Genomic DNA, 27,889 nt, shown 5'->3' with positions numbered 1-27,889 from the left:
TATCCTGACCTTTAACTCTCCTAGGACTTCAGCTGTGAACCACAACTGAGCACTCTCCATTGATGGCACTGTATCTTTCACCTTACTGTTCTGTGTACCTTCATGCCCTCGCCCAGACTAAGCTCGCAGCGAGCAGGGACCAGTCACGTTTCTCTGTAACCCTTAAAGGACCTCACACTAAGTTGGTGAGCAGTAGTTGCTCAGCCATGCTGGCTGGCTGGCTGAGGGTCATCCTGAAGCCACTGAGGAAACTAGTGGTCAGTGTACAAGACTCTGGTGTGAAGGAAGACCACCCCTGGCTTCCACGCCTCTCTTACACAGAAACTTGTAAAACATCAACTTTTTATTCAAAAGCATCATCCAAATTTAGCAATAGGAAAGCTCAGCTAACTCCTTGATTATCTTCTCTCTGAATCAGAAACTGTTACAGCCATGTTTCCCTTTGATCCAAATGTAAGTGATCACAAGTGCTGCAGCTTTCTGGGCCTCTGCTTGACCCGGGTTCTAACTTCCACTAACACACATTCTCCACGGTTATTAAGTTCCCTGACTTTTCAACACATATAGCATTATGTTACTTCCTCACACTTGCAACTCAACTTCCAGGAAACATCTGGAATAATATCAGAGAGTTGGTGTTTGATCAGAACTACATCCTCTGCTTTATTCATTTGGAAGTGACTAATTTCAGCCCTTAGGTTTGAAGTTGAGCGCACATGGATGTGTATGTTTCAGGAGTTTGCACCCACAGAGGAGACAGGCCTTCAGTGAAGAATCTAAAGCAGTGCTCACCTCCTCGGCCCTAAGACAACTACCGAGGTGCTGCTCATACCGGGACTGCTGTTCTCTGCCTGGTAACAATCCTGGGTCACTACTGACGGCTCAAAGTGAATCCCAAGCCTCCTCTAGCAGAATTTTAAACTCAGTTTAAAATTTTGTTTTCAATGAATGCTCCACGGCACTGGTGCTCAGCCCTGGTCACACGTGAGAATCCTCGAGAGCAGCGGTCCCCAAGCTTTTTGGCACCAGGGACCGGTTTCGTGGAAGACGATTTTTCCATGGACCCGGGCGGGGGCGGGGGGCGGGGGTATGGTTCAGGCAGTAATGCGAGCGATGAGGAGCAATGCGGGGCGGCAGATGAAGCTTCGCTCACTTTCCTGGTGCTCACCTCCTGCTGTGAGGCCCCATTCCCAACAGACGCCCGGGGGTCGGGGACCCCTGATCTAGAGCACGTTCATGAACACCAGTCAATGCCCAGCTTCCTTCCCACCAACCCAGCCTTCCAAGATTTCCATTTAATTGCTCTGGAGTGAGATCTACACATCAGTATTTTCTTCAAAGTATCTCAGCTATACTGAATGAATTAAGGTAATCTTTTAGGTATGATAAGGGCACTCTGGCTGTGTTTTTGAGAAGGGGTCTTTCGTTAGTGGAAAAACTGGTGAAATTCAAATAAGGTCTCTGTTTAGTAAATGGTATTGTACCAATGTTAATTTCCTGGTTTTGTCTTCGGGCTAAGGTTTTGTAAGATGCTCACTTTAGAGGAAGCCGTGTGAGAAGCATACAGGAACTCTCTGAATTATGTTTGTGACTTTTCTCTAAGTCTAAAAGTAATTCAAATTAAAAAGGTTTTTAAAGGAGTCCTTTATTTTTAAAGATGCATACTTAAATACTCATGAATGAAATGATACGCCTGAGATTTCCTGCAACACAAACCAGTTAGGAAGGTGGCAGGGAGGGAGTCGGGGTGTGGATGAAACGGGAGTCTTCACAAGCTGATATCTGTAGTAGCTGGGCGATGAGGACAGGAAGGGTATCTGTCTACTTCAGTGTGTGCGTAAAATTTTCCGTCATATATATTGGAGGAAAAAATTCCCAGGTGATTCTAACACTCATTCAGGGCCAAAAAACACTGCTCTGGAGTCCTGAAAATGTGGTATAATGAGCTCTGTCTGGTACTATCAGCTACAAAATACTTTGCCCAGCTCCTGGACAATGAATTAGTCACTTAATCTCTCCGTACCACACTTTCCTAACTATGAAATGACAGGAATGGAGTAGACGACCTTTCAAGAAGAAGACAGGAAGCATTAAAAAGCTGATTTATTCTAAAATCTTATGGAAGTTAATATCATAATTAATTTCTAGCACGGTCAAAAATGATAAGGTCTTACATCCACAAAAGCATTTTCCCAAAGAATGCTCTAAAAAACACTACTTCTATAAGATGTTAATAGATGTTACCTAAGATAAGGGTTCCGAAATCAAATAAGTTTGAAAAGTGCTGATTTTCTTTACTGTAAAATTCCTAAGAACTTTTTAATAAGATAACATGCATTGTGACTTTCCAAGGGTGGTTATGAAATATGCAAAAAGTCTGACCTTCTTTACATGGAACTAGTTTTATGGAACTTATTTTGGAAAACAATGCTCTAGACCAGTGGTTCCCAAATCCCAGGTAATGGAGAATGGCATTAGTATCATTTGGTAAGTTTATTAAAATAATGATTCGCAGACCATGTCCTAGACCTACTGGGGGAGAGGAGAATTCAGTATTAAAAGAAAGAAAATCCAATAATAATAATTCATATAATCCAATGCATAGTCATGTTTGGGACTTAAGCTCTTTAGATCATAATGTAGTAAAATAAATGTAGTATCTGAAAGGCCACATAGATGCCAACCAAAATAAAAGGTCATATTTAATAGTTTTCCATATAAAAGTATTTAGTCCATGAGAGAGGCATACATGCATACAACATTTTATGAAAGGTAAGTAGTAAAATACTGGAGGTGTTGACAAATTTAAATCTATCAGTATAACTAATGACTACTTAGTTATAGACACACTACATCCTTGAGATTACAAAACTGATCATTAATTGCAGTGACTCTCCACCCTTTCCTTGTGTATTTCCTCATGTCCACCTTCTCTTGCCAGAGTCAATGATCAGGACTATTTTGTTAAACTCCAGGCAGTGCCATTCACGTAAGTGGTTTCTCCACGATACAGCTCCTGACCTTTTCTTTTTATGACATTACAGAACAGAAATCCCTTCTTGACTGAAAACTTTGGAAAACATATTTACTTATACCTTGGTGCTCCCAGAGCTGTGCCATGCAGTGGCCCAATCAGTGATATATTTAAATGCTTAAAAGAGTACCTACTTTATGTTATTCATAATTACTCAACATGTGTACCACACTCTTTCATTTACTAAGTACTTTCACATGAATTATCTTGTGTCTTTCCTCACAAAAACCCTGTGGGTTAAGTAGGCATAATTGTTTCTATCCAACCAATAAGCATCACCGAGCTTTTCCTGCTAACACGGTGAAAAATATAATTGAGGGAGATGTCAGGGCTCCTGCTCTCAAAGAACTGATACCCGACTGGAAAACAAAATATAAATTACACGCAGGAAAGGGTTGAAATCAATTAATGTTAGCCAAAGCAAATCAGTATGGCAGGACTTCACACATACTAATAACAGTTAACACTTACTAAGCAATTTAATATTCACTCAACCCTGCGGGCAGATTACTACCGTTAGACCCATTTTTCAGATGAGGAAAACTGAGACCAAGAGAAGTGAAGTAACTTTCCCAAGCAAATAAGTGGTGAACCAGGATTAAACTCCAGATTAGTCTACTCCATGGACCACTCTTTTCCACCATCACATTCCACTGCTGGGAAAGACAATCTTCTCAAAGCAATGGGGACAGATGTCAAGACATTTAGATAGAAAATGACTACTTCCCAGAAAGTTGGGATCACTGGCTCTACACCCCAGGAGAAAAGGACTCAGGAGTCACAGGGAATCACAAGATTGAGTCAGCCATGATATTTTCTCACAATAAGTTACCTCTTTGATTCGTTTGACCAAAGCGTTCTGATCAAAAGCAACAGCCTCTGCACACTGACGGAGGTGATCCTGATAACGGAGGCAGAGCTGCAGCACCTGCTGAGAATCCAACTTCTCCAGTCTGGTGTTTGTTGGAGAAGTCTGGCCACTCAACAGCCCTTGGAAGCAAAAAAAGAATAAAACCAAATGAAATGGAAATTACTAATAAGCTTGTGAATAAAGTAGCTTAATAACAAGTTCACTGAAGGCAGGGTAAGAGGCTTAAATTTAAGCTTGCATCTTTTGTCATATACCTGTGACGATCACAGCAACTATCATTTATGGAGCACCTTATGTGCCAAGCACTTGGCAAAGTGCCTCCTGCGCATTACTTTTGATATACTCGCTCAGGAAAGTAAACTATTATTAGCCCCATTTTATAGGTGAGAAACCCAAGACGCCGCGAGGTTAAGTAACTTTCCTAAAGTCACATAATAAGTGGTTTCTCCAAGACAGAGCACCTGACCTTACGGCACTAATTTAAAGCATCAGGAGTATAAACTCCCTCTTGACTGAAAAATCTGGAAGATGTACCTACTTAATTCCTTTAACTAATTAAAGTGGTTGTCTGAGAAACAGAAAGAATGTATATATATATATATATATATATATATATATATATATATATACGGAAACTGTTAGGAGGAGATGCAAAAAGGAAAACATTTAAAAGGTGAACAGGATGTCCACTAACACACCATAAGCCTCAACCTTTACATTTTCTTTCAACATCAGTTTAGTTGTGTAACTATTAAATTCCCTTAAATTTGAACAGGACGTTATATTTTCAAAGCCTTTCACACAGAATTATCTTCCCTTTCTTTAAGGTGTGTAGAACCGGATAATTATTAGCATTTACAAAAGATGAAATACCAATGAAAGAGGCTAAATGACGTGCTCAGGGTCACACAGCAAAGTCCTGACTAGAACTCAAGCCTCCTGACTTCTGGTCAAGTGCTTATTGTCAGCCTGAAGGTTCACAAACTTTTTGGTGTCAGGACCCCTTTACCCTCTCAGAAATTACTGAGGACCCCCAAAGAGCACTTGTGTATGTAGTTTAAATCAATATTCATCTGTTAAAAATTAAAACAGAAAATTCTTGAATATTTATTAAATCATTTAAAAAAATAATAATCCCATTACATGTTAACATAAATAACATATTTTAAAGAAAATCTACTCCCCAAAACAAAAAAGTGAGAAGAGTGGCACTCGTTTACATTTTTGTAAGTCTTTTAAATGTCTTGGCTTCATAGAAAACAGCTGGATTCTCAGACTTGCTTCTGCATTTAATCTGTTGCTACTCCACATCATGTAGCCTCTGAAAAACTCCACTGTACACTTGTAAGAGAGTGAAAGTAATTAGCAAATGTCTAAGTATTACTGTGAAAATAGTTTTGACTTCAGAGAATCCCTAGCAGGGTCCTGGGGCTCTCAGGCACTCCCCACCCCACTGAGAGCAGTACCCTCACACCAGAGCCAATGGCACAACACGGGTCCTCCGAAATAAACACGACAACAGCACATGCGCTGGGCACCATCAGAATGAACTCGCCCACATCAAAGTTTGTCTTGGGAAGCCTTCCCCAATCCTCCACTAATCTGTTCACCATTTCTAAAATTTTGTCATTTCAGGGGCTTCCCTGGTGGCGCAGTGGTTAAGAATCCGCCTGCCAGTGCAGGGGACACGGGTTCGAGCCCCGGTCCAGGAAGATCCCACATGCCGCGGAACAACTAAGCCCGTGCACCACAACTACTGAGGCTGCGCTCTGGAGCCCACGAGCCACAACTACTGAAGTCTGCACGCCTAGAGCCCGTGCTCCGCAACAAGAGAAGCCACCACAATGAGAAGCCAGCGCACCGCAACGATGAGTAGCCCCTGCTCGCCGCAACTAGAGAAAGCCCGCGCGCAGCAACAAAGACCCAACGCAGCCAAAAATAAAATAAATAAATTTAATTAAAATCAAAAAAGAATAAAGGAGAGTTAAATAAATAAATAAATAAATAAAATTTTGTCATTTCAAAAATGTTCAAAAATGGAATAATCTAACATGTAACCTTTTGGGATTTTTTTCACCCAACATAATATTGAGTTGGCCAAAAAGTTCATCGGGTTTTTCCGTAAGATGTTACCCAATACCTTAGAGATTCATCTAAGTTGCTGCATGTATCAGTAGTTTGTTCCTTTTATTTCTGAGTAGTATCCCACAGTATGTACATCCCAGAGTTTGGTTAACCATTCACCCACTGAAGGCCATTTGGGTTGTTTCCAGTTTGGGGACACGACAAACGAAGCGGCTATACAGTCGTCGTACAGGTTTTTGCGTAAACGTAAGTCTTCCTTTCTCTGGGATAAATGCCCAACAGTGCAATTGCTGGGTTGCATGACAACTGCATGTTTAGTTTTATGAGAAACTGCCAAACTGTTTTCTAGAGTGCCCGTAACCTAGCAAATGGGGGATTTTTCAGACCACTAAAATCTCCTAACAAAATTATCAAGGGCTACCCTACTACTGACAAAGAATACAGTTCCAGGAATGCAGACTTCGGAAGAAAGGACCAGCTTTTTGTCGTCAATCAAGGATTGAAGTAGAAAAAGAGTGAGAACAGGGAGTTCTCTGGTAGTCTAGTGCTTAGGATTTGGCGCTTTCACTGCTGTGGCCCGGGTTCAATCCCTGGTCCAGGAACTGAGATCCTGCAAGCCGTGCAGCACAGACAAAAAAAAAAAAAGAGAGTGAGGAGGCAATGTGGGAAGAGGAATGAATGATTCTGTGCCATCAAAAGTGGGCCAGGATAATGCAAAGGCCATAAAGGAAACACTGATATATCCAACAAGATAAAAAACAAGATTCCTCATGGCAAAAAACAGTATAAGTTTAAAAAAAAAATCAACAAACAAACAAAAACCACTGCTACTCATATCACAAAGGGTAAGCTTCCTATTGGAAAAAGAGCTCCTAGAAATTGGCAAGTAAAAAATCAGCAAAAGAAAGATGGACAGAGGATATGAATGGCATTTCACAGAAAAGTAAATACCAATGCCTCAACTCTAAGATGCAGAACCTCACTCATAATAAGAAAAACAGAAATTAAAACTTCACCTCAAGCCGATATTACACCTATCAAATAGGTAAAAATCCAAGAGTGTGATAAAAACTCTCTAGGTGGAACTATAAGGAAACAGGCATTGCTGGTTTTTATGTAAGTTGTTACTGCCATGGAGGGTGATTTGGCAAAGATATCAAAATTACAAACGCATAAAGCCTCTAATGCAGCAATTTCTCTACTAGGAATTTATATATACATTAGCACACATGCTAAATGACATATAATTATGTATAAGAGTACTCACTGTAGCAGTGACTATAATAGTAAAAGATAAGCAAACACCTCAGTATCCATCAGTAGGGAGCTTGCTAATTAATCAAGGAACATCCATAAATGGAATTACGTGACCATAGAAAAGAATGAGGGAGGTACATACTCACATGGAAAAATCTCCCTAAGATATTAAGTAATAAAAGGAAGGTATGGACTTCCCTGGTGGCGCAGTGGTTAAGAATCTGCCTGCCAATGCAGGGGACACAGGTTCGAGCCCTGGTCCAGGAAGATCCCACATGCCGCGGAGCAACTAAGCCCGCGAGCCACAACTTCTGAGCCCATGTGCCACAACTACTGAGCCTGTGCTCTAGAGCCCACGTGCCACAACTACTGAACCTGCGTGCCTAGAGCCCGTGCTCCGCAACAAGAGGAGCGACCACAATGAGAAGCCCGCGCACCGCAACAAAGAGTAGCCCCCGCTCGCCGCAACTAGAGAAAGCCCGCGTGCAGCAACAATGACCCAACGCAGCCAAAAATAAATAAACAAATAAATTTATTAAAAATAAAAATAAAAGAAAGGTATGTAGAATAGTGTGTGGAGTGTGCTACCACTGTGTAAAAATAGGGGAGGGGTACAAGTAAATAAAAACATATATTCATATTACTTGTATTGTCCATAAAGAAACTCTGGAATGACTCCAAGAACTAGACAGATGGAGAACAAGGGTCGGGAAGGAGAATTTCAGAGTATACTTTTAACATTTTTCAAACCATATGAATGTATTTCCCTTTCCAAAATGTTTACATAAATAAAGTCATTTTAACAAAAAGCAGCCAAGGTCCTTCTCGTCTATCAGTGATGTCCTCTTGGGCGTTCTCTCCCCTTCCCCACCCCAAGTATCCCCAACTCTGTCCGTCAAAACCAGTTCCCTCTCTTTCATGCTCACCAGGGCCTATATGGCTGGATATACCTTCAAACAGTATCTTCTCCAAGGTGATTAAAAAGCCTCCTAACAAACTGTGAGCTGGGGGAGAACAGGGGCCATGTTTTACTTTTTATCTCGTGCATTACAGCGCCTGGTACATAAAAGGTTCTCCAACTAGGCTAAGAGGATGCAGTTCTGTTGCTGGAATTCCAAGGAAAGAGTGAGCTGAGGGAGACTCCAGGAGGAAAAAAAGGCTTCTCGGGGTCCCTACTCTGTCTTCTCCACATATACTTCGGCGTGAGGCGTGGTCTCAGTCCGCACCTGCCCCTCTGAGGTGAGTGAGGAAGATTTCCGGAGGCTGCACTGGAGAGCGGAGAGGCGGAAAGCTCCAGGGCCAGCCCAGGTCACCAGAGGCCCGAAGCAGAGGGCCCCATACCCAGCATTAGCTCTCAAACCAAAACCCTGACTCTTCCTCTTAAAAAAAAAAAAGGTGGGGGAAGTGGGGGGGAAAGTTGCCAAGTCTAGAAGGCACACTAAGGTGTTCAAATCAAGCTGCCCAGCCAACTGCAAAGTCAAAGAAATTACACTTCCAATCACCCTTATAAAGCACAACTGTACCCTCCCCCAAATCACCTGAAAACAAAGCCCAGGTACGTGGGTCTGTTATCAGAATGTGTTCCTTAGACTCACAGGAATCTCTGAAAATCTGCCACAAATCCTGCTCCAGAACACAGAAGGAGCAAGTCAGAGAGAAAAAGATGGGCCACTTCTTCTACTCCTGAAGCTACAGAGCTATGGCAAGCCAGGCCAACCCTAACAGGCAACGAGTACAAAGTCTTCCCATCACTCTCAAGTGTCAGGAACCCGCCTCCCCATTTTGATGACTGACCCACTCCTATATCTTCTGATAAAAGGAAGACGGAGGACAGAAAGCTGGGTAAATTTAGACATGGTAAATATTTTCATTTTCAGAAGACCACATACTGCCAGGCCTCCGAATTGTTTTTATTCTGAATGCACATTAAATTTTTGTTTTTTTAATTGTAGATGCTTTAAATGAGGTGTGTGCTCTCCTGCTCTCTCAACCCCAACAGCCAGCTTCACTCATTCACATCACCGGCCCGGCCTCTGAGGGCCTCTAGGCTTACACCTCTGTTTCAATTCTTACTTACCAACTCTAATAATAACCTAAACCCTTAGCTTCGGTAACAGAGAATGAACCCTATATCCCCTTGAAATTATCTTTTGTATAGTTTTATAAATGGTCTTTATGGTTAAGTTTTTTTTTCTTTTTTTACATTTTATTACATAAATTTTCAAACATACAGAAAAGTAAGAAAAAAATATATACTCAGATACCATCTAGAATCAGCAACTAATATTTTATCATATCTACTTCATCTTTCTGTTTTTTTCTTTTCCTGAGCAATATGAAAAAAATTAGAGATCATGACACTTCATCCCTAATACTCTGTTCTTCTACATATCTATGGTTAGTTTTTCATGTTAAATAAAAGTTTCTAAATTATGTCTTCTTTATTGTGCTAGGGAACACACGGCCATTATCCTCCGTTTTCTAATTCTTCTTTAGCTTAAAACAGTGATGCATACAAAGTAGATGTTTATTGAGTTAAAAACATGATTTAATAGATTCCATATTTGCAAATGGTAAATACTGGAGACATTTCCTAAGACCTTGTTGAAACCACTTTGTTTATACAGGAATGGAGAGTGGGCTCTAGGGAATGGGTGAGGACCAAGCCTGAATATAACACAGACCCAGCAAATTGCCATCTGTACCTAGCTCTTTGTGTAAAGTGTTGAGTGGAAAAATCATCAGGTTAGAAATTTGGAAAATATTTTGCTGAGCAATCTTTTTCTTTCTGAAATGTCAGGTAGGAAAAAAAAAGTTTTTGTAAAGTATAGTACAGAGCCATATGGGTATTAACCTCTGCTATTATCAAACTGAATTCCTTAACTTTTAGACGCTTAGCTGCTTCCAGGACTGGAAATGAGTACTGTGAGTAATGGGCTCACATCTGGATAACAGTGTAACAAGCTCCATTTCCTCCTACAGAATCCAGAAAGCAGAACGTATGTAACTTTGACAAAAGTTATTGTGAAGGTACAATTAAGCAACAGATAATTAAAAAAGAAATCTCCCCCCAAACTAATAAGGGATTTTTGACTCTGCTGGTCACAGTATATTTCAAAGTCAAAAGCACATAAACCATGTGTATTATTTACCTAATATGAACTCTAGTTCTCAAAGGCACTCTCTCACCTTCCCTTAAAGAAAGGGAAAAGTCTAAAAACACTTGACCCACTTGGACAGGACCTTATGATGTGTGTTAGGGATCAGTTCCTTTGGGGTATTCAGAAAAAGGGTGCCCTCCATGACTGGTTCCCTTAGGAACTTTTATCTCCATTCAGTCACCTCAGAGGCACACCAGTCTCACCCAGGAGAAGCAGCCGCCCAGAATGGCTACCATCATTGTTTTGGTTAATCTATGTGGCAGAAGAGACTGCAAGTGTAGACAGCCCTAGAGTAACAGCCAACCTATCACAATGTTTGGTGTGGAGAGAAACAATGCTCCCAGGATCTCCCTCCTAACGGTTTCCAATACCTACCAGAGGGCCAAGAAAGAAGAACTTTCTCATTGAGGTAATGCTAAAGACTGAATGTCTGTGTCCCCCCCAAAATTCATATGCTGAAACCTAATGTGATAGTATAAGGAGGCAGGGCCTTTGGGAGGTGATTAGGTCATGAGGGTAGAGCCATCATGAATGGGATTAGTGTCCTTATAAAAGAAGGGTTCAATTGGCCTGTCCACCATGTAGGACACAGCAAAAAGACTGCTGTCTGTGAATCAGGAAGTGGTCCCTCACCAGACACTGAATCTATCTGCCAGCACCTTGATCTTGGACTTCCTAGCCTCCACAACTGTGAGAAATAAATTTCCGTTGTTTGAAGACATCCAATCTGTGGTATTTTGTTATAGAAGCCCAAATGCACTAAGACAGGGAACATGGGAAAATGTGATTTGAGCCCCATTATTATTTGAGCTGTGTGAATTTGGACAATTTACCTTATACCTCTGAGCCTCAGTTTTCTCATGTAAAACTGGGATAATAATCACCTCCCTTTTAGCGTTTGCCTAGCATACAGGATCCTGATAAATATCTGTTCCCTTTAATCTCGCCTTCCTTAAGACTCAGGAGGTAAAGGGGCACTCAGGCTTGGAGGGAATCTGTGGTAGGTTACAGAAAGCACTTCATCCCTCTAGGTTCAGGCACCCATTTGTCCATGGTCAACGGCCCTGGTTTATGGTACCAAAGAAACAAGAACAGCGGATGTCAACAACCAAAAGTAGATACAGCTTTTACAAAAATGATCAGTAACCACAAATGAGACACCTCACTATCCTCAAGGAATCCTATCCACCGTTATGAACTTAGCTTTTTAAAATCTCCTACCAAAGAGTTAAGCAAAAGGTTCAACTCATCATCCTCCTTCAACAGTTCTCAGGTCCAAAGCCTTGCTTTCCTGTTGAACTTTCAGGCCAGGGAAGGGAGGCAGCATGACATAAAGAAAAAAATTACAAGCTCTGGAGTCAAATAGACCTGGGAATTTGAACCCAGGGATTGCCATTTACCACTTGTGTCATGTGAGGGTAGTCACTTAACTTCCCTGAACTCAAACCCTTCATCAATAAATTAAATACTATGCACATTAAAGGAGTACTGTGAGAATTATATCAAGTTATGCCCGGCAAAGTATCTGGCACAGAGTAAGTACTCAATTCATGTTAATTTTCTCAAGGTCCCCAAGTCCCCAACTACCAACTCTTGCCACGATCAAATAAGCAGGGTTTCAAATCTGGCTGTATGACTGGCCAACCCTACCATATATGAACATTTGCTAGCACCTCCTTCTATATACAAGCACTGTAGAAAATAATAAAGAAGTGATCCCACACCTCAGGCAGATTACTAGAAGAAGCAGGAGTTAAATACAAAGAACGCAGATATAAACAGGGACTAAAATGAAATAGAACAACAAAAGCCCAATTCAAAAATGGGCAAAGGACTTAAGTAGACGTTTCTCCAAAGATGCAAAGAAGTCAATAAACACATTAAAGATGCTCAACATCACTAATCCTTAGGGGAATGCAAAAAAAAGCACAACAAACAAAAGAAACACACACCACAATGAGATACCACTTTTAACCAATAGAGTGGCTATCACCCAAATAGAAAATAATAAGTACTGGTGAAGATGTGTCGAAATTGAAACCCTTATGCATTGCTGGTGAGAATGTAAAATGGCGCATCCACTGTGGAAAGCAATATGGTAGTTCCTTTAAAAACTAAACACAGAGAGCATTCGGGGGAAATGGGAGAATGGGAAGCACCAGGAATCTGTCTCCCCACCTAAACAACAATTGCACAGGCAGAATCTGTCTGATGTAACTATTATACTTTGGAGCTCTGGAGTCTATAGAAGACTTCAACTTCCAGGGGAGGGCCTGGATGGTAAACTGTGGTTAATTTCAGTCACTTTCAGCTCTTAGCACAGCAGCACCTATCCATCTCCCAACCCCTGTGGCAGGCAGCTGTGAGCAACTTACACACAGCTTGCAGGAGCCAGCGTGGGCAAAAAGGACCCTATTCTTCAAACATCAGGGATCTGTATTCTGACCACTGATTGTGTCTTCTGATCACAATGGTACAGACAAGGAGGCAGTGGCCACTGTTGTTGCACATCCTCCATTATTGCAGGCCCCTCACTCTCCAGCTGAAGTGACTTCCAGGGGACTTAAAGGACTGGTACTTTTTTTCTTCCCTTTCATTTTTCTCTTTTTCCCCTCTTGGAGCTAGACATTGAACATGAGAACATTCAAAAGCAACCACATATTTGGGGGAAATCAGAAAGTCACTGTGCATGCCCAGGAAAGGTACAGGCTCAGAAAATATCTGGGAAGCCCTAATCCTCAGCAGAGAGATAGCCTACAACAATCAAACAAAAGCAGAAAACAGAAACAAAAGCCAGTAAACCCTGGAGAAGAAGAATCTGATTTCTGGAGTTACCTCACTGTTAAATTCAATGTCCAGTTTTCAACAAAACATCACAAAACCCACAAGAAACAGAAAAGCATTCCAAGGTACAAACAACAGAAACTGTCCCAAACAACAGAAACAGAAAAGGATCTGATGGCAGATCTACTACACAAAGATTTTTAAACTGTCTTAAAGATGCTCAAAGAATTAAAGTCAAGAATAATGAGGTACAAACAAAATGGAGATATCTCAAGAGATAGAAAACCTAAAAAGAAAGAAACAAAAAATTTTGGAGCTGAAAACTATAACTGAAATGAAAATTTCACTAGAGGGATTCAAAGGCAGATTTGAGCAGGCAAAAGAATCAGTGAACTTGAAGTAGGACAACGGAAATTGCCAAGTCTGAGGAACAGAAAGAAATAAGATTGAAGAAAAGTAAAAAGAGCCTAAGGGACCTGTGGGACACCATCAAGCAGAACAAAAAACATACTGCAGAAGTCCCAAAAGGACTTTTCTCTTGAAAAAGGCAGAGAAAATATTTGAAGAAATATTGGCTGAAAACTTCCCAAATTTGATGAAAGGCATGAATATATATATCCAAGAAGCCCAACAAACGCTAAGTAGGATGAACTTAAAGAGATAGATACCAGGACACATTACAGATGGTCCACAACTTATGATGGTTCAACTTGATATTTTGACTTTACGGTGGTGCAGAAGCAATACACATTCAGTAGAAACCATATTTTGAACTTTGATCTTTTCTCAGGCTAGTGATATTCAGTATGATACTCTCTCGAGATGCTGGGCACCAGCAGTGAGCCACAGCTCCAAGTCAGCCATGTGATCAAAATGGTATACTTACAACCATTCTGTACCCATACAGCCATTCTGTTTTTCACTTTCAGAAAAGTATTCAATAAACTACATGAAATATTCAACACTTTATTATAAAATAGGCTTTGGATTAGATGACTTTGCCCAACTGTAGGCTAATGTAAGTGTTCTGAGCATGTTTAAGGTACGCTAGGCTAAGCTATGGTATTTGGTAGGCTGGGTGTATTAAATGAATTTATGATATTTTCAACTTACGATGGGTTTATTGGAAAATAACCCCATTGTAAACTGAGTAAGATCTGTATAATCAAACTGTCGAAAGTCAAAGACAGAGAGAATTTTGAAAGCAGAAAGAGAAAAGCAACTCATTCCATTCAAGGAATCCTCTATAAGACTATCAGCAGATTTCTGAACAGAAACTTCACAGGCCAGAAGGCAGTGGGCTGATATATTTAAAGTGCTTTTATATTCAAAACTGTCAACCAAGAATTCTATTTGCAGCAAAGATATCTTTCAAAAGTGAGGGAGAGGGCTTCCCTGGTGGCGCCGTGGTTGAGAATCTGCCTGCCAGTGCAGGGGACACAGGTTTGAGCCCTGGTCTGGGAAGATCCCACATGCCGTGGAGCAACTAGGCCCGTGAGCCACAACTACTGAGCCTGCGCATCTGGAGCCTGTGCTCCCAACAAGAGAGGCCGCGATAGTGAGAGGCCCGCGCACCGTGATGAAGAGTAGCCCCCGCTTGCCACAACTAGAGAAAGCCCTTGCACAGAAACGAAGACCCAACACAGCCAAAAATTAATTAATTAATTAATTAATTTAAAAAAAAAAAAGGGAGGGAGAAATTAAGATATTCCCAGATAAACAAAAGCTGAGGGAATTCATTACCACTAGACCTGCCCTGCAAGAAATGCTAAAAGAAGTCCTGCAGGTTGAAATGAAAGGATACTTGACAGTAACTTGGAACTATATAAATAAATAAATATCTCAGTAAAGGTAAATACACAGACAATTATAAAAGCTAGCATTATTATAACAATGGTATGAAACTTCACTTTGTTTTCTACATGATTTAAGAGACATATATTTTAAAAAATTATTAGTTTATGTCTTTGGGAAATGTATAAAGATGTAATTTTGTGACATCTACAACTGAAAGGAGTGAAGATGGAGTTGTAAAGGAGCAGAGTTTTTATGGTACTGAAGTTAATCTGATATAAATTCAATATAGAGTGTTATTATTTTAGTATGTTAAATATAATCCCCATAGTAACAACAAATATAATAGTTACAGAATATACAAAAGAAAGTAAGAAAGGAATTTTAAAATTTCACTACAAAAAAATCAACTAAACACAAAATAAGACAGTAATGCAGGAAATGAGGGACAAAAAGCTATTAGGCATAAAAGAAAACAAAGCAAAATGACAGAAGTCCCTCCTCATCACTAATTACTTTAAATGTAAATGGAATAAACTCTCAAATCAAGAGACAGAGATTGGCATTATGGATTTAAAAAAGAAAGGATAATCCAACCATATGCTATCTACAAAAGACTCACTTTACATCCAAAGACACAAATAGGTTGAAAGAGAAAGGATGATAAAAGACATTCCAGGCATATAGTAACCAAAAGAGAGCAAGGGTAGTCATACTAATTCAGACAAAATATACTTTAAATCAAAAAAGTTTATAAGAGACAAAGAAGGACATTATATATTAATAAAAGGTTCAATACAGCAAAATACATAACAATTGTAAACATTTATGCACCTAATAACAGACCATCAAAATACATTAAGCAAAAATTGACAGAATTAAAGTGAGAAATAGACAGTTCTGCAGTAATAGTTGGATATATCAATACCCCATTCTCAATAATGGATAGAACAATCAGACAAAAGATAAGTAAGAAAACAGAGGACCTGAACAACACAGTAAGTTACTTACATCTAATATATACAGAACACTCTACCCAACAACAATAGAATACACATTCTTTTCAAGTGCACATGGGACATATCCCAGGACAGACTTACAAGTTAAGTCTCAACAGATTTCAAAATACAGATATCATACCAAGTACTTTCTCTAATCACAGCAGGATGAAGTTAGAAATCAATAGCAGAAGGAAAACTGAAAAATTCAAACTTGTGGAAATTAAACAACACACTCTTAAACAACCAATGGATCAAAGAAGAAATCACAAGGGAAATTTTAAAATACTTAGAGACAAAGAAACCAAAAACATAGTATACCAAAACTTAAGGGATGCAGCAAAGCAGTGTTAAGGGGGACATTTATAGCTACAAAAGCTTACATTAAAAAGGAAAAAAAGATATCAAGTCAACAACCTAACATTACAACTTAAGGAACTAGAATAATAAGAACTAATATAGAAAACCTTAAAGATTAAAAAAAAATTTTTAGAACTAATATATGAATTTAGTAAGGTAGAAGGATACAAAGTCAACACACAAGGGCTTCCCTGGTGGTACAGTGGTTAGGAATCCACCTGCCAATTCAGGGGACACAGGTTCGAGCCCTGGTCCAGGAAGATCCCACATGCTGCAGAGCAACTAAGCCTGTGCGCCACAGCTACTGAGCCTTCGCTCTAGAGCCCTCGAGCCACAATTACTGAGCCTGCGTGCCACAACTACTTAAGTCCGTGCACCTAGAGCCTGTGCTCCGCAACAAGAGAAGCCACCGCAATAAGAAGCGTGTGCACCGCAACGAAGAGCAGCCCTACTCGCTGCAACTAGAGAAAGCCAGTGCACAGCAACGAAGACCCAACACAGCCAAAAATAAATAAAATAAATTTTTTTTTTTTTTAAGAAATTCACGTTCTTTTATTTATTTATTTATGACTGTGTTGAGTCTTCGTTTCTGTGCAAGGGCTTTCTCTAGTTGCGGCAAGTGGGGACCACTCTTCATCGCGGTGCGCGGGCCTCTCACCATCGCGGCCTCTCTTGTTGCGGAGCACAGGCTCCAGACGCGCAGGCTCAGTAATTGTGGCTCACGGGCCCAGTTGCTCCGTGGCATGTGGGATCTTCCCAGACCAGGGCTCGAACCTGTGTCCCCTGCACTGGCAGGCAGATTCTCAACCACTGCGCCACCAGGGAAGCCCCTAAAATAAATTTTAAAAACCCAAAATGTTAAAAAAAAAAAAGTCAACACACAAAAATCAGTTGCATTTCTATACACTAACAATGAACAATCAAAAAAGATATTAAGAAAACAATTACATTTACAGAAGTATCATAAAGAATAAAATACTTAGGAATTAACCAAGGAGATGAAAGACTTGTACAATGAACACTCCAAAAACTGCTGAAAGAAGTTGAAGACATAAATAACTGGAAAGACAACTCATCTTTCATGAACTGAAAGACATAATATTATTAAGATATCAATACTACCCAAAGTGATCTACAGATTCAATGCAATGCCTACCAAAACTCCAACATTTTTTGCAGAAATAGAAAACCACATCCTAAAATTCATATGGAATCTCAAAGAAACCTCAGTAGTCAATCCTGAAAAAGAAGAGCAAAGCTGGAAAACTCATACTTTGTCATTTCAAAACTTACTACAGGGACTTCCCTGGTAGTCCAGTGGTTGGGACTCCGCACTTCCAATGCAGGGGGCCCGAGTTCGATCCCTGGTCAGGGAAATAAATCCCACATGCTGCAACTAAGACCGGGAGCAGCCAAATAAATAAATAAATATTAAAAAAAAAAAAACTTACTACAAAGCTACAGTAATCAAAACAATGTGCTACTGACATAAACACAGACATATAGATCAACGGAACAGAAGAGACAGCCCAGAAACAAGCCCTCACATATATGGTCAAATGATTTCCTACAAGGGTGTCAAGACCATTCAATGGGGGAAAGAACAGTCTTTTCAAGAAATGGTGCTGAGAAAATTGGATATCCACATGCAAAAGAATGAAGTTGAACTCTTATCTAACATCACATACAAAAATTAACTCAAAATGGGTCAGAGACCTAAACTATAGAACTCTTTGAAGAAAACAAATGGCAGATGCTTCACGACATTTGATTTGACAATGATTTCTCGTATATGACACCAAAGATACAAGCAACAAGAGAAAAAAAATAGACAAACTGGACTTCATGATAATTAAGAAATTTTATGCATCAAAAGGCACTATCAACAGAGTAAAAAGACAGCCCAAAGGGTTACTATTCAGAATACATTTTTAAAACTCCTAAAACTCAACATAAAAACCAAACAACTTGATTCAAAAATGGTCAAAAGACTTGAATAGCTATTTCTCCAAAGAAGATATACAAATAGCCAATAAGCACATGAAACGATGCTCAAAATCACTCATCATATGGGAAATGCAAATCAAAACTGCAGTAAGATACTACCTCACACTCATTAGGATGGCTACTATCAAAAAAGCAGAAAACAACAAGTGTTGGTGAGAACGTGGAGAAATTGGAACCCATGTGCACTGCTGATGGGAATGTAAAATGGTACAGTCACTGTGGAAAACAGCATGGTAGTTCCTCAAAAAATTAAACATAGAATTACCATACGATTACCAGCAATTCCACTTCCAGGTATATACCCAAAAGAAGTAAAAGCAGGGTCTCGAAGTGATATTTGTACACTCATGTTCGTGGCAGCATTGTTCATGAGAGTTAGGAAGTGGAAGCAACCCAAGCATCCACCAATGGATGAATGGATAAGCAGAATGTGGTATATACATACAATGTTACATTATTCAGCCTAAAAAGGAAGGAAATTCTGACATACGCTACAACATGGACGAACCCTGAGAACACTACGCTAAGTGAAATAAGCCAGACGCAAAAGGGAAAACATTGTATGATTCCACTTACATGAGGTACAAAGAACAGTCAAATTCACAGAGAAAGAAAGTAGAATAACGGTTGCCAGGGGCTGAGGGGAGGAGGAAATAAGAAGTTACTATTTAATGGGTACAGAATTTCCAGTTCGGATGATGGAAAAGTCCTAGAGATGGACAGTGGTGATGTTGCACAATAATGTGAATGGACTTAATGCCACCGAATTTCAGGCTCAAAAAGGGTTAAGATGGTAAATTTTATGCTATGTTATGTTTTACACAACAAAAAAAGTCAAGTAGATTGAGTTTAATTTTTGCTAAACAAAAATATTTCACAATACCCCTCTAATAAAGAGGTCAAAAAATGTGTGGCCAATAGGGAACAAAAGAAAAAATATAAACCAAGGATATAAAAAAGGATATACCAATATTTATATTTATATATACCAATTTATATATACCAATATTTACATACCAATATAAAAAAGGATATACCGATATGTATATACCAATATTTATATTTATATATACCAATTTATATATACCAATATAAAAAAGGATAAACCAAGGGGAAAAAAGTAAGTCTCATTTCCTTCTCTGAAAACTGAGCAAGCTGAACCATGTTTTCTTCCAAGTCTACATTTTGAAAATTCCATGTTTCTATGAGGAGAGAGACAAAGTAATATTCTAGACTGCTATACCATGCATGCTTCTTTTTCTTTCTTTCTTTTTTTTTTTTTTACAAAGACTGATTTAGAATTATTTGCAGAAAGGAACATGTTTAAATTCAGAAGACCCTTACTCTGAGTATGCAAATAAAAGAAATGCAGTCTAGGGACTTCCCTGGCGGTCCAGTGGTTAAGAATTTGTGCTTCCACTGCAGGGGTCACGGGTTCAATCCCTGGCTGGGGGACTAAGATCCCGCATGCTACATGGTGCGTCCCCCCCAAAAAAAAAAAAAAAAAGCAGTCTACTACAAACAGACGTAGTTTGGATGCCACAACTTTTCAGCACCTCTCACTGAATGAACGCAGAAAGCCCACTCTGTCTCACTTGTCTGGAAGAACGACTGCCAGCCTGTGAAAATGAGGCACCTGGGTCCTCCCTGCAACTTGGCAGCTAACATTCACCACGCCCAGGTGTTCTCCACTTGCTGAAACATCAATACCCCAATACTGCAGCTTTCCAGACAAAGTGAGGATGGTTGTTTGGGGCACCAAAGGCTTCTTCCCTTGCTAAAAGAGTTTGCTTTAAGGAATAAAGTGCTCTTTTTTTTTTTTTTAAAAGACTATTTTTTTTAAATTTACTTTTAATTTTTATTATTTATTTTTTGGCTGTGTTGGGTCTTCGTTGCTGCGCGGGCTTTCTCTAGTTGCAGCGAGTGGGGGCTACTCTTTGTTGCGGTGCACGGGCTTCTCTTAGGGCTCTAGAGTGCAGGCTCAGTCGTCGTGGTGCACAGGCTTAGTTGCTCTGTGGCATGTGGGATCTTCCCGGACCAGGGCTTGAACCCATGTCTCCTGCATTGGCAGGCGGATTCTTAACCACTGCGCCACCAGGGAAGTCCTAAAGTGCTCTTTTAAAACTTGGCATTTAACATGATTCTACTTACAGTAGTCTGAAGTCTGTGTACACAGCTTCTTAGAAATACAGGCTCTGCAAGGCACACTAAGACCGACTCTAAAAGAGGAGAGGCTATCTTTTTAGAGCCAACGGCAAGCACATTGGAAACCTGAATTTTTTTTTTTTTTTTTTTAGGTTTTCAGAAAGATGAATCGCAGATTCACTTTCCACAAAAACAAATGAAGTACTAAGAAAAGGATGCAACAAAAAAAGCCATCTGAAATATTAATACCAGGACTTCCTTGCTCAGAGGGGCTGCCCTTCTTGTAGGTGCTAACTCATGGCTTCCTTGAAGGATTACATACCCTGTCCCGTGGATAATGAGACACACAGGATTGTTTACACTGAAGAAAACACCCTGATCATATGGAAAGTTCTCATTTATTAGTAGCTTAAAATGCTGAGGCAATACTGTTAATTTATAACAGCTAATTTCTGAGCACAAGATGGATTTGAGAAAAAAAACTGATTTTTCTACACATGAAGTCTAATAAGGAAAACGATCTTGATTTCTACTCAGCTTATATACAATTAACAGGAAATAAAGAGTATTTTTTCTATAAACAGAGAGAGTTAAGACCCAGGGAGCTGGCAATAAAGCAAAGTGTCACATACGAGAACCTAGTCACCTATTATACCAAAGCTGAAGAACCAAGAGCCTCTTTTTTCCCACCTGCCCTGCAGCCAGAACACAAGGTCGTAACAGAAGTTCCACCAATCTATACACATGCCCCAGCCTCTAAATAGGGAGCAAATGTTGCAAAATAGGGGCCTTCCAAGAGGTACATTCTCTGGTGACAGCAGTTTCTGGAGAACCAGTGTTTCTGAGGAAGCAACAGAAGCAGAACCAGTGGCAAAGTTCAGTCTCTACGGCCAGCTAGCACCGTTTGTGGCACAAGGCACGTCAAGTGCTTGGTCGTGACAGCAAGTAGTGACCTCAGTGGGTCAGTTCCGTGGCCTGATTTTGGCCAGTATGCTTGGGTAGGTTGTCCAAAACCTGATTCTAGAGCTCTTCTGGAGATCCTGTAAACTAGCCATTGTCCTTTCAATAAATTCTTTCTTGACTTAGATCAGCCAGAAAACCTGACTGATACACTTAACCTCGATTTCTCTATCGGGGTAAAACTATGTACCTTGACGGTAGCTGAGAGAATTAAACAAGATACGTGGAAGCCCTTTGTAAACAATAAGCCATATATTATTATAATTTACCAAAATTTAACTATATGTCAGGTACTACATAAAGCATTAGATTTTGAGAAAAACTACAGCTAACATTAATGATGGCACTCTCTTAGCCAAGCACCGTGCTGAACATGTTATACATTTTACCTTACTTGTCAGGGTGACCTTAGGAGGCAGATTTGAGTATCCTCTATACTAAGTAAGTAAATAGTAATAATAATCATGACAACAAATCACAGTGATGGAATTAACCAAGAAATACTGTAAATTAATGATTTTTGGTGACAGAAATATTACTGTAATTTAAGGGAGATAATATAGTAGCCAAACCAAGAATTGGAGTTGCCAGTTCTTGAAATTCTAGTGTCCAAAATTTGGCAACTTACTTAAAATACCATTTTCCTCTTAATTTATGCTTAAGACAGTTCTGCTTAGTTGAGACTTGATTATACTTTGGACTCAAAATGTTTTCAGCAGCAACATAGCTCATTTATGACAATCTTACTCTTCAGGGGCTGGATCTCTGGAATACGCTTGGTGGAAGGTTCATTTTTGGCAGTTACCATAGCATCCTTTTTGTGTATCATTGTTGACCATCTTGCTTTCTCCCAGTTACCTGGTAAGGTCCTTGAGGAAAGAATCATGTATTTTTGTCTCTGAAATTCAGACCCAAGGCACATAAGTGCCTTATAGACGTATACAAAGCAGTTCTCCATAGATGTCTGCTGTTTCATATACTGAATGCTCATATTTGCATGAGTTCTGCAAACACACAATTAGCGCCCCCTTGGGCCTCGGCTAAAGCTCCCTAATCCTGAAGGCTCGAGTGCTCAGCCACTCCATTCCAGTTCCTTCAAGTGAAGTTCCAATTTAAATTTATTTCTCACCAGAGCAAGAGACACACATTCTGTTCATATCTCTCCAAAGAAATGAACTCATTCCTGTCTCTAAAGTAAACTTACGTCACCCGTATTGAAAGATATAGGCTCTTCTTGTGCAAGTAGTAAATGAGGCCTTAATCTATAAATCACTTGACTGCAGTCTTTTGAAAATTCAGCAAAGGCAGTGCTATGGAACTACTGCTAAAAGTGATACCAAAGGTCAACAAAACCGAGGATTAAACTTTGTTCTTTTCCCCTAGCCACCTCCTAAACACACACACAGTATATCCCGTCATCGCTAAGTCAAAGCTTGATTGATCTAGTGTAATTAAATCATATACTCCACAAGTCCCCTCCTTGGTCCTCTGACCCTTGGTCTCAAGTTCACTGAGATAACGTATCTGGATCCCAATGTGACATAAACGCAAGATTCACAGGGCTGAGAGAACGGGTTTCCACGTGCCAAGCCCATCGAGCATGTGTGCCACTGCCTTTGTCGTAGAAGATACCCAAGTTATAAAAATTCAACCTTTCCCCACTTATGCCTAAAGCACACAGCTGCAAAAACATCCTTCTTTATGGGACACATCAGTTGATAATATTCAGAAAGAAAACATTATGTAAGTATTTGTTACTCTTTTCTCATCCTGTGCTTCGGTTTCTCCAGAGACAGAAAGGAGCCCCATAGGGTGCCAGGGAGAGATGGGAAGGAGATCCTTGGTGTGTCCAAACCAAGCAGAGAGGGGCTGGGATTACTACAGAGAAGCAAGCAGAAGCAACAGACTGCCAACAATCTTACCACACTACCAATATGATATATTAACTGAGTCACCCAAACATATGAACATTTTCGTTAACAGAAGTACATCTGATTTTATGATTTTATATTATGAAATTAATATAAATAAGTGAGGAGAACAGACTTGCAAACTGGTTAAATATATAGGTTTTAGAATTAGACCTGTGTTTAAACCTGGCTCTACCTTTAATAGCTGTGGGACAGGAAAAGTCTTTAAACTTCTCTGAGCCTCAGCGTCCTCGCCTGCCAAATGAGGGAAACGCCTTACCCTAAGAGGTTATTCAGGATTTAAAGAAGGTAATATATGTAACACCTTTGGGCCAAAAAAAAAAAAAAAGAGAGACACACAGAAAGAAATAATGATAAAACGAGTCGTACCTATAGGCACTTTGGAACTTTTCTGTCTACCAAGTATAAAAATACGTGGAAGGTTTTTATAGCCTACCTATGTTCACATATATAATTTTCACTACAAAGACAAGATAAAACTAAATTATACCTTGGAAGGAAACAAAGACAAAAAGCAGGTCAAACATATGTTTGTTTTCATGTTAATTATAGTAGAAGCTAACAGACAAATACATAAAGGTGAAGTATTTCCAGCATTATTTTTAGGGAGCTTTTCAATTAAAAAAAATGAAATGGTAAGTGAAAGTTATAAAAAATCAAATTTGGGCTTAAGGGACAGAACCACACTCAACTAATGAAAGCTGTCCAATGAAGGAGCAGACTGCCTTTTATCACAACAACCTGTTTGGGATTAGATATTTAGCAAGTCAAGCCTATAAGTCTACTTCAGTGAGATAGTCTACAAAATACACTCAATTTGGGGACTCTGCAAGAAGTAGAAGATAGGATGATAAAATTTTAAAAGTCCCTTCCAATTCTAAAATGCTATAATCCTTGAACACTACAATATACAAGCAACTCTCTGGTGTCCATGGTAGAGTGAAGTTCACCTCTAATATCATCCCTAATAAGAGAAGGGTGTCCAAATTCAATTAAAGGACAGATTTGCCACTCAACTCAAATATGAGAGAAGCTAAATTAATGGATCTCATGACCCCCGAACCATGTTCTATTTTCCTCTCTCGACTGCTTTTTTCTTCTCCCTGGATGCCTTCCTTACAATCTCTTCAAACTAATTCCACACATATTTACTGACCTTTTCTAGAAATCTATCCCAAAGAAACAAACTGAAACTCATAAGAAGATTTATATACCAAGACTGTTTATTGCAGTACTAAAATAATATCAAAGCTGTCCTCTAAGGGGAGAATGATTAAATTATAACGTTTATACAAAGAAATGTTATGCAGCTATTAAATTTGAGTTTTAAAATAATAGTCAATGACAGGAAATGCCACAATATAATCTTAAGTGAAATTGTGATATAAAATGACAAATTTAGCATGATTCTAATTGGAGAGTAAATGTATATCATATATGTTTACACTAGAAGGAAATAAATAGTAAAATGTTAACAATGGCTATGTACAGGTGGTGGAATTTTTAATTTTCTTTTTTGTAACTCTTTTCTAAATTATCCAAAATAATCATATATTCACTTTGTGATCATAAAAAAGAAACATTAATTTCTAAAAATAAACATGAGCCGAAAAAACTATCTAATAGTTATCTTGGTTCTGTAACTCTGAAAGTGAAAATAATTCCTTTAAAAGGAGGAAGCCTGATATAAAAAAATAAGTATGCATCTGACCCTATGTTTGAGGTGGTTGCTAAGCGCAGTGTTGTCTTTAAATTAATCAGTAAACAAGGAACAGCTGGGACAATATCTAGTGTGATTGAGGATGTGGAACAACAGGAACTCTCATACATAGCTAGTAAGGATATAAATCAGCACAATCACTTTGAAGAGTCATTTGACTATATCTAGTAAAGCTGAAAATACATGTGCCCTACTAGACAGCAATTTACTCCTAGCTACGTACCCTCGAGAAAACTCTCACACACGTGCCCAAGGAGACATGTACAAGGTGCCCGCTGCAAAACTGTTTAATAGTGAAAAAGTATGAAACAACTCCAACATTAGCAGGACAATGGATAAACAAACTGTGAAATATTCATACAATGGAATACTGCACAGCAGTGAAAAAATGAGGCATATATCAACATGGATAAATCTCAAAAATATAAACCGAAAAAAAAGAAAAGCAAGTTATAAAAGTATATGAAGTAAACATCTAGTAGAATGCAATTCATATAAAGACAAAACACATAAAAGAATATATTAGATATTGTTTAGAGACACATAAGCATGTAGGAAAAAGTAAAGCCATGAGGGACTTCCCTGTCGGTCCAGTGGCTAAGGCTCCACGCTCCCAATGCAGGGGGCCCAGGTTCAATTCCTGGTCAGGGAACTAGATCCCACGTGCCGCAACTAAAGTTCCCACATGCCGCAACTAAAAGATCCCGCACTCATCGACAAAGATCCTGCGTACCACAACTAAGACCCTGTGCAGTCAAATAAATAAATAAATATTAAAAAAGAAAAAAAAGTAAAGCCGTAAAAAAAATGCATGTGCATGATGAACACCAGTCAGATCAATGACTCCCTGCAGGGAGGAAGGGAGAAGGAATATTAGGGAAGGTTGGTGGTGGTGGTGGGGGACTTAACTTTATTTGAAATATTTTTCTCCTGGGGGCAAAAAAAAAAAGATCGGAAGCAAATATGGCAAAATACTAAAGTCCGACAAAGTTGGTAAATGAAGACTCAGGTGTTTGCTATTTTTGCTACATGCTAAGATATTTCAAATGAAAAAAGAAATTTTAGGTAGCAGCTGGCAATCTCTATTGAGGGCAAGGTTCTCTACCCACAGCAATAATTCTTACTCTTTTGGGTGTGAAAACTAATAAAGGGAAGCCTCACTAAAATGGAGTTGGGAGGCAAGAGGGAGTTCTCATTCAGTACCACTTGATGTCAATTACAGGAAGAACTGTCAGTTTCAGATCCCAACAGAAGAAACACCAACAGAAAAGAGTCATCTATTACAGGACCCAACAGGAAAAGATGTACATTGCATCTCCTACAAGAAACTGACTACCCCAGCAAGGCAGCCAGTGAGAAATCATCATCACCCTGTACTTCCACTTTTCTCCAATGGACTTTCGTTCAAAACAACCCCTCCCAACTTCCTCCTTTTTCTCTATAAAATAACATTCCTCACCTTTATTTATTGGACTTGCTTATGGTTTTTGCAGTGGCTTGCTTATCCTGAATTGCAATTCTCTACTATTCCTGAATAAACCCATTTTTGCTGATAAAATAACTTTTATTTTTTAATAAATAAATTTATTTATTTATTTATCTATTTATTTATTTATTTTTGGCTGTGTTGAGTCTTTGTTGCTGTGTGCAGGTTTCTCACTGCGGTGGCTTCTCTTGTTATGGAGCCATGGGCTCTAGGTGCGCGGGCTTCAGTAGTTGTGGCTCGCAGGCTCTAGAGTGCAGGCTCAGTAGTTGTGGCGCATGGGCTTAGTTGCTCCACGGCATGTGGGATCTTCCCGGACCAGAGCTCAAACCCATGTCGCATGCACTGGCAAGCAGATTCTTAACAACTGCGCCACCAGGGAAGTCTGACTTGTTTTTAAGGTCAACGTTACCTGGTGTCAGAAGTGGGATCCAGAGACGAACCCTCCCCACCCCAACAACTCTGAGGCTGGTGAGCAAACAGGTGTTGGTAACCACAGAGCCAAATGGGCCCACTGCTTTCTTTCCAACCCTGGAGTTACAGGGCAAGTCTCTCCTGGATTTTGAGCTCTGTTCTCTTTGCATTTTGAGTTCTCTGGGCTTTATTAGGGATCTGTTTAAAGGCTTTGTCCTTTCTGAGACTACTTGCTTGGCTTTTGGCTCAATTCCTTTTGGAACCGGGCTGTTCCTATTGGAACCATGCTGGATTTTGGTCTGATTCCTTTTGGAACCAGGTGGTTCCTATTAGAACTGTGCTGGCCTTTGATCCAATTCCTCTGGGAACCAGACTGTTCCTATTGAAACAGGTGTTTAGGAATTTTTCTTTTTGCTCCAGAGAAAAACCTCTAAGAAATGGGATCCCAGTCATCAAAATGCTTTGAGGGTGCCTCCTCTTCTGGGACCCCAGCCAGTTTTATGTTTAAAAACTGAGGTCCCTCCTCATGCCCATTTCTAACCAAATGGAACAACTTAATCCAAAAGTAATTGAGAACAACCATGGCCATTAAAGGGAATTTTCATACTCCCCAAAATTACTTTTCTTAAAACAGAATTGGACAGCCATGGCTCTAAAATTGTTAAAACTGAATGAGATGCCTATTTTGACTGGTATTTTGAGGCTTCCAAATGCTATCAAGAGTCTAAAATTGCCTCTTTGCAAAATACAATTTATAAATTAACTGAGGCAAACAACTAAAAAAGGAAAAAAGGCTTCTGAGCTCTCTTTCCCCTGCCCCATTTTCTTTGACTCCCACCTCCAGTGCCATCATCCACCCCCTTCCCCACCACTGCCACCTCCTCT

At 39.6% G+C, this 27,889-nt stretch overlaps 1 protein-coding gene across 2 annotated transcripts in view; it reads right to left on the bottom strand.

The window, feature by feature from the left end:
• Positions 1-27,889, bottom strand: part of BORCS5 (BLOC-1 related complex subunit 5) — a 103,868-nt gene that overhangs the window by 34,147 nt on the left and 41,832 nt on the right. For both annotated transcript variants that reach the window (XM_036866435.1, XM_036866434.1), the window contains exon 3: positions 3,867-4,024. In XM_036866435.1, the coding sequence (XP_036722330.1) occupies positions 3,867-4,024 (158 nt within the window). The remainder of the gene's footprint in view (positions 1-3,866; positions 4,025-27,889) is intronic.

The sequence above is a fragment of the Balaenoptera musculus genome, chromosome 10 (genome assembly GCF_009873245.2).
Source record: "Balaenoptera musculus isolate JJ_BM4_2016_0621 chromosome 10, mBalMus1.pri.v3, whole genome shotgun sequence".
Classification (NCBI taxonomy): Eukaryota; Metazoa; Chordata; class Mammalia; order Artiodactyla; family Balaenopteridae; genus Balaenoptera; species Balaenoptera musculus.
This window is presented reverse-complemented; position numbering and strand designations above follow the sequence as displayed.